The sequence below is a fragment of the Parus major genome, chromosome 9 (assembly GCF_001522545.3).
Source record: "Parus major isolate Abel chromosome 9, Parus_major1.1, whole genome shotgun sequence".
Taxonomy (NCBI): Eukaryota; Metazoa; Chordata; class Aves; order Passeriformes; family Paridae; genus Parus; species Parus major.
This window is the reverse complement of record NC_031778.1, coordinates 15,610,090-15,618,311: the sequence shown is the minus strand read 5'-3', so window position 1 is coordinate 15,618,311 and position 8,222 is coordinate 15,610,090. Positions and strand designations below refer to the sequence as shown.

Genomic DNA, 8,222 nt, shown 5'->3' with positions numbered 1-8,222 from the left:
TGTAACACATTAAATAAACCGTATAATGAAACTTCAGGTTTGGATTTTTTTCTTAAGCATCTGGACAAGATTTAGTGCTTGCCAGCCTGAAAACATAAGACTACAAATGTCAACGGAACACAATTACCTACACTGAAACTGCCAGAGTGAATGCTGCTCACAACAAAGTACCTGGTGCCAGGGGCTCTCTGCCTGCCTGGCCTCCAGCCACAGGTGGCCATAAGCCACTCAGGACTGTGAGCCACACATGGCAATAAGAAATTGCTTTCTTTCAGGCCACACTTGAACCCCTACCCCATTAAAAACTACTGTTAATCAAATGACAAAATTTCCACCAACCTGAGTACTGACTGTTAAGTTTCATTTTCCTTAAGTGCTGGAACAATCACCACACCCTCGCAATTCCATGAAGGGAATGGTTTTCTTCAACCAGGGGTATTTAAATAGCCTGTGATGGGTGTGCTGCTAAATGCAACTGTCCCTGTAACAACGGGTGACCTAATGTTGGAAACTTAGATGAAGTCAATGCCTCCCTCTCTCCAAATTACGTGCAGAGACAAACACACCAGGAACACTGTCTGCGTCTGTGGTGCTACCTACAAGTGGCAGCATCTTCCCCCCAGCAAACTGCAGCAGACACTTCAGACACCTCTGTGTAACCCTGTGGGAATGACCAACACTCCTCACCCATGGCATTAAGTGAAACACAGAAACTACTTAAGCAGGTGAGACTGCCTGTGTGGAGCTGCTCTTCCTGTGGGTGCTGTGAGTTCCTGGCACTTCTATTCCCTGCAGGGCTCAGGGCACTGCATTTGCCCAGCATGAGGAGGTTTCTCTTTGCAGCTGGGCACTCTTAAACACCTTCCAAGTGTTCTTCACTTCGAATGTGACCAATCAATGCCAATAAGAAGCAACTGGAATAATTACGAGAAACAGGGGATTCACCAATCACCACAATGACCCTTGAAAGAAATACATGAAGCAAAACAGAATGGAAACAAAATCAAAAGGGGAAAAATGCAGCTAAGACCAGTCTTTGGCAGCTCCCACAGCAGGTTTTACTTCTGCAAAAATGACTCTTAGCTAGTTTGTTCCTATTTCTTCTTCATTTATCTGCATAAAATCCTCTCGCTGTATTCTGCTTCGAATAGATCCCAGAGAGAATATGGCTGATTCCTGGAGTTGTTTTCAGAACCCTCATGTACCATGTATTAGTAGCATAACGTTCAGGGATGCTTTAAATTGGGCAACACCTGACAAAGGAACTGCAGGGGTGGAAAGCTGGATTTTGTGAGGCCTTTTGGTGGGGGAGGAAAAAAAAATATTGTTAATTGATCTAGGTAGTGAACTTGGCTTTGTCACAAGGACCAAAGCATACAGACCTGTCTTTATTTTGCACATCAGCTTTCCAGGAAAATGCAAAACTTGTCAGCTGCCTCTCCCACTTCTGCACAGTGAATTTCCATTTTTATGTTAAGGAAAGAGGAATGAAGCAATAGCAGTTCTGTAAAGCATATCTCTCTACATAAGCTCCAACTTAATAAAGGGCTTTATTGAAAGCCTTGTCTAACCCTTCAGAACTTCAGAGCTGCCTTAGCACACACTGCTTTGACAACACCCAGCCTACCTGGGCAACTTGAGAAACGTGCTCTTAACATGATTCATTCTGTGCCTGCAGGGGATGCCTCAGCCCCTCATAAATGTCTTAGCTCAAAGGGCTTCTAATGACCAGCAGGGCAGCCTGGCACTGTTCCCACTGCAGGGAAGTGCGCAGGATTCTGGTGATCCCACAAAACCACCAGAAGGGGATGTGAGGACAGGGGCAATCTCCCTCCACTGCTGTTGGAGAAGTGTTCAGATTAAAGACATGTTAAAACCCAAAGAGAAAGTGAACCCAGCAAGAATGCTGATGGGATTAAGCCCATTTGAACAGATCTGACTTGGTATCTTTTACTAAGGTGTTTCTGGCAGAGAAAACATGCAGTAATTTTTCCATTGGGGGGGGAAAAAAAAAAAAGTGGTTTTTTTCTTTGACTTTTAGTAATGAGGACCTGTCAAAGCAAGCGACAGCTGTGTGAGGTTCAACCCTGTTATCAAACACTGCAGGTTAAGATAGTGTGATGCAATTAAAAAAAAAATAATAGAAATACCCACTCTTTGGAAGCAAAGAAATTCCATTTCTTTGCACCCTGTGGGTAAGGAAAGAAATTTAACTCCCTGTGTGCCCACTACACACACCACCTTTTTTTTTTTTTTTTTTTTTTTTATTGTTTTTCTTTCCTCCCTTTTTTTTTTTTTTTTTTTTTTTTTTTTCCAAATTTCTCTAGGAATTGCTTTCCAAACTCTAACCCATTTCTTCATCCTGCAAGGTCAGTTTCTACAGCTAGCTCCAAATAGCCAGCCACTGGAATTCCCTGCCCTCCTCCCAATGAATTCTCATTTTTTTAAATAAGGGGCAAAAATATTAGTAATAAAAAAATGTTACTGGAAACTGTTGTGATCTCCAAAAAAATGGAGAAATGAAGTAAAACATTCCTGTCAGGAATCACGGAAACTCATTTCCTTAGAACAGAGCTCTGTGTGTTTGGATGCACTGCATGGGCAGTAAAGTCTTCAGGTCCTTCTGCTTAGCCAAGGTAACCCAAAAGGTCCCGGAGGTCTTTACACAGCAGACAAGTGGTGAAGTGGCTGCTGCTTTGGGGGTGCCAGCTCCAGGAGCGCCTGGACAGTCACAGCTACCTGTGTCAAACCCTTCTCTTCTAAAATATGCAGAGGCAAACATAATTGCTCCTGAATGGGGAACAAAACAAAGACAAAAACAAAATGGATGAAAACCACTCAACTGAAAAGAAAAAAAAAATTAAGCAAAAGGTGACCAAAATATGAAATGTTATGGACAGGCAGCACACACATACAGGGGTAGGACATGAGACTTCTGCTTGTGACAAATGAACCATGACCTTGACTGCTCAAGAAAGGTGGCCTTGGGCTAATCTCTTGTGTTCTTTAAATAGAAAACTCTATGAATAAGAATTTGAAAAAGGACTGTGGGAGAAAAGAGGAATAGCAAATTGTCCTCCATCTCTGCCCACACTGAGATGGCAGTGGTTTATGAAACCAAAGTAGATGAACTTGAGGAGGGGGAAGCTTTGCTTCAATACGATCAATGTGCTACAACACAGAGCAGGAGAGGAGCCACAGCTTCCTTTCTAAATCACACCTTTTGGAGAAAGTCCTCCTGGGACAAGCCTGTTCAGCTACAGCCATGAGGAAACCCTGGTGGGGAGCAGGGAATGAGTCACTACCACTCACTCACCTCCCCAAAGCGCTTAGCAGGTGACCCCCAAAATCATCCTGAGGATTAACAGTAATACGCAACATGCAAAAAGAGGTTTCAAACTGTTTATTAATACTTGTGCTATTCTCAGTCTAAGATGTAGTTAGAGCCTCATCCTACAGAAGTCCTTGGCACCTCCTGGCCATCCTCACTCTACAACAGTCAGGATACATGTCTAACAGTTCTCTGTATCTGCAGAAAACAACCCAAGTGTGTCCTTCCTGAAGAGCTAGAGACTATCTTTCATGTGTTACTTTCACATCCATTGGCATTTCACCACTTGAGTATTTACCGATTTTTGAGGTTAAAGAAATCCTTCAGCACAAACAGTGGCAGCCAACACTCCTCCCCCTCAAAGCTCTGAGCAGAGAGAAAACAAGCGAGCCCCGACTGCAATTCTCATAGAAAGCCATATGCTCAGGCTAAAATACATTTTTCTTCCAGCAAATGTATATTACTTTGAAAAAGTGTGCTTTTTGAGACAATACTTGTAAACTTGAGGAAATATGCCTTATCTTTTTTCTTATGTATGCAAACAGATAAGGGGGAAAAGCTTTGGAATGACTCCATACCACACACAGTAATGACAAACAAAATTTAAAAACTGGAAGGCACTGTTAGTGTAAAACCCCTTGCAGCTTTTATCACAGTGTTCATTAGAAGTTAAGAAACACAGGAACTGAGTTCATTTTAGTTCATACCAGTAAACAGTACAAAAATAGCTTACTTAAAAATAAAACAATCTCCCTCTGTCAAAAGTCCCTTCTTTACTCCGTGATGTTTGGCTTGGACAGAACATTTTGTGTGACTTGGACAGAAGGCAGCAGCTCTTACTTGCTCCTTTGATAAATACTCATTTCATGGTACAAGAGCTTGTGAGACCCACATACAGATAACACATTTTTACTGGTAGTGACCCCATTTTCAACTGAACTCCTGTATACCTTAAACTGTGCTTCAGAGGTGTTCCATGTTACGGCTGGAATGCCAGCACCACTTGTACTGGGCTTCCAAGCCATTTACTGCACTTGCAGATATAACAGAATTTTATTGAAGACACATTTGGAACAGCCATCTCCTGAACACTTACCTGTCACTGGTCTCTGAGCAGAGCTCCCTGAATGGATCTCCACTCTGAGGAGACATGGTCTGTTACACACATGGGGAGTGCCCTGAAGTTCTGAGGTGTCCCTGAGACATTAAAGCATTAAAGCACCAGGATGCTTTCCCTGGGGAGGGAAAGGCTGTGAAGCTTTATGGAAGACTACCTGAGTTTTGTAAAACAGTGAAGAGTGCTTGTGCAGCCAAGACTTTTATTTGTGCAACTGCATGATACAAGTGTTTCTGAAAATGACAGGATAAGAGAAAGAAGGGACTAAGCATGGAACAAGCTTGGGTTGGGGTTCCCAAGATCAAGTGACAATTCAACACATTTTTGGTAAGTCTTATCCAGATCACAGTAAAATGCTATGACATTCTGTAGCACCTGACAAGATCATAAAGATTTTTCTTTCTGTTCCAGAACACTTTTCTCTTAAAGCTGTTGAAGAGCTCAATTTCTCTGAAATTTTTCTGCTTGAACTGCTATCAAGTTCAAGTAGTTCAGGATTCATTGACAGTTGTTCTAAAAAAACCTGACTCAAAGTAATACAGCAGAGTCTATAAATTTGAGAAATCAAATGCGCTCAGAAGCAGGATAAAGGACTGGGGATAAAAAAACAAACCAGTTAGAAAGCTCTGTGGACAATACCAGACCATGTCTCCTAAGACTGTGAGATTGCATCAAGAACACTGACATTGAAAAAAATACTTCACATTGTTAACATTTTTCATCAGATAATCCTCAGGCAATCTACCAAAGTGGTTGCATTTCCCATTATACAGATGGGGGAACAGAGGCACAAATTGACACTGCAGTTTTCACTACACCACTGGTCAGCAGACTACAGCATGCACCACGTGTCCTGACCTCAGCCCTCACTTGAGCCCAGGGACAGCACCTCCTCCCTTGGAAAGCATTTCATCTGCTCAATGTAACACAGCAAATACAAATGGGAATTGGGTCACGGATGGTGGTGTGGGTGCACCAACATGTTTCCACATCGTACTTGTCACCTCTGTCCCATCCGTGGGAAACAAAGCACTTCATACACACAGTCTTGGCAAAGCCCAGAATCTGTTCCCAAGCACTGGAGTGACGAAGGGAGGAAGCAGCACCACTATCCTTCACTAGAGAAAAAAGACCCAGCGATAGAACATACAGAGCGTTAGCATTAGAGTACAGTAAAACACCACAAAGCCCCAGAGCTGAACGGAAAGAGACACGAGACTGGATTCTTCTGAATCTGTCCCCAGGGAAAGAAGAGTCTCAACTGTTCTTTTAACGCTGAGGTTTAGCTGGAGAATGTCAGAAGGGGAACAAAGATTGTCCTGTCCAGAGTGTGTGAGCAGGAAGGGAAAACAGACAGAAAAAAAAGTCAGTCAGTTAGCCATAGCAACATCCACAAAGCAGTTATCAGACATCTCAGATACAACCTACACATTTGAGAAGCACATCACAGCTGGTTAATTTTCACATAGAAATCTGCAAGACTCTTGTTGCAAAGAGCTCAGTGTCAGTGTTTAGTGTTCAGTGAGGTGCCTGTCACCTCTCCAGCTTCAACATGTAACTACTCCTTGTTGTTAAAAACAGCGGTTTACACAAGCCTTAGTGAAACCCATTTTTCTCTAGAAGTGAGGATGTTATGGCTATCTGAGATGTTGCTGGCATTGAATACTCACCAAAGTTCAGCCTCCACATGTAACTTAAGGAAAACAGCAGGACAAGAGATTATTTATGTGTAACTGATGTTTGAATGCAGCATTCTGCAGAAATATCTATTACTAATTAGAGTTTAAGAGTTCTGTAACTATTCCCATTGTGTGTCTCTTGTGTCCCTTTCCCACAGGTAACTGCTAATAATCAGTGAAATCTAGATGCATGGATCAAGCTGTTCAGCTGTTCAGGGTTTCCTTTGATCCAAGGGCTTTAAAATCACCAGTCCTACACAAATTGATGCTCTGTTGTGGTGCCTGTAATTAGCCCTTTCTAAAAGTAGCCTTCCCCTTAAAAGGCAAGTATTCCTACATGGATCTGTGCTTTCAGAAATCCTATTATTTTTGCAATTAGAATGGAAATTAAATGAAAAACCTGCAGGCAATTTTTCAAGAAAAACATACTAGGCTGCCATGCTACTCTTACATGCAAGTATCTTATGTTCACATCTCAACAGAGATGTAATGCAGACAACATATGACAGCAGCTTTGGAGTTCAGGGAGGGTATTTTCCTAAGTTTTCCCAGACAGACATTCCTTGAACTCTTTCACATTAAAACAAGATATATGAGAAAACTGTGTAGGGCCCTACACAGTAGGGGTAGCAGATTGAGCAGCCTGGGTTTACAGGGGACTTTTTCTTGATTGGCCTTTGTGTTTGGTTTTGATTGTGGGTCATTCCAGTGATCTTCTTTGTACTGCAATCCCATAAAAATTTTATCTTCATACTTGAGGGAGCTATAAATAGGGAAGCTGGGATGGAATTGCACAACACCCCAAATGAATTTATATTGTGCTGTTCTGCTGGGACTGAAAGTCCAAATGTTTTTAGAGGACCAAAGCAGTGCAGGATCTTCCAGCATTAATGATCACTTACAACTCCCCAGCCCCTTCTAACATGATTCACCACAGAGCCACGTGAAATTGCCAGGCAGCTCAATAAGTAAGTTATCCTAAAACCCCAGTGGTTCAAATGTCTGCAAGTGATCTGAAAACACCAGAAAATTCTACATGACTGATTTAAGAACTGCCTTTAGATGTAGCTGGGAAATGAGTCACAGGGTCTACTTCTCCCTTTCAGAATACAAAAAAAACCAGCACTTACAACAGAAACACCAATGCTCAGCAATGTAAAAACCCAAATCAATTAGTGCACTGGAAGGGAAACTAAGAAAAATATAATGTATTAAAACTACTTGTACTGAGACAGCTGCTGAATAAGACAAAGTGCAAAGGACAGGACAGCATAAAACAGGATAACTAGACCAACAGGATAAAGATGGACTGTAATATGTGTCCACCTCCTAGATCTTACAAGTTTCCAAAGGGGACAAGGAAGACAGACTTTTTACCACCAGTACATAACAAAAGAAGTAGGAACTATGCAAAGACAGCTACCATCAGAGAAAGGCAAATAATTCTGTGACTTGCTGGTAAGATGGAAGAGACATTCATGTAAGAGAACTACTGTGAAGGAACATGAAAAGCTTTGGGATAAAAAAAAAACCACATGCAAACCACCGTCCAGATTTTATCCCACTTTGAAGCTTTCACATACCTAATATTGAGAAGATGTAACTGCCAGTTCTAAAGGCAGACTTGAAGTCCATCAGCTATTATGAATTTGATGCACAGTATTTAAGTGAATCTGTACTAAAATATAAATTCTATCAACTATACTCTGATAAACTGTATCTGGCTTCATTTTGCTCTGGAAGACCATGCAAGGTAAGTCTGATCTATACTGCAGGACAGCTTGTACCTGAACCTTCTAAACTTTTAATCATTTTGTTTTAATCTAATATTCCAAAGAATGTTTTATTTTCTGAAGCACCAGGCAAAACTGCATTTGGAACATTTTTATCAGGACAGCAGAAATACATACCTGAGGCACTCCAATCCTTCTGCAAGCTTCCAAGAAATTCTCCACGTTTCGTCTGCACTTTGCCATTGTAAGTTTAGGCTGCAAAGGAGCAAAGGCATACAGTGTTCTTAACTGGCAACATTTTAAAAGGTTTTGATTTTTTTATTTAAATAAAACTCTTAATAAATCTCTTTGCCAAAAACACT

At 41.5% G+C, this 8,222-nt stretch overlaps 1 protein-coding gene across 16 annotated transcripts in view; it reads right to left on the bottom strand.

Annotated features, from left to right (window-relative positions):
- Nucleotides 1-2,280: 2,280 nt before the first annotated feature.
- LRCH3 (leucine rich repeats and calponin homology domain containing 3) overlaps nucleotides 2,281-8,222 on the bottom strand; it is a 59,227-nt gene continuing 53,285 nt past the window's right edge. For 15 of the 16 annotated variants that reach the window (XM_019007788.1, XM_019007789.1, XM_019007792.1 and 12 more), the window contains 2 exons: nucleotides 8,038-8,115; nucleotides 3,389-5,767 (listed from right to left, as the gene is read on the bottom strand). In XM_019007788.1, coding sequence (XP_018863333.1) covers nucleotides 5,567-5,767; nucleotides 8,038-8,115 — 279 coding nt within the window. In that variant the 3' untranslated portion in view covers nucleotides 3,389-5,566. Of the gene's footprint in view, nucleotides 2,791-3,388; nucleotides 5,768-8,037; nucleotides 8,116-8,222 lie in introns of those variants that run through there. The other variant, XM_019007790.1, reaches the window with a different exon arrangement.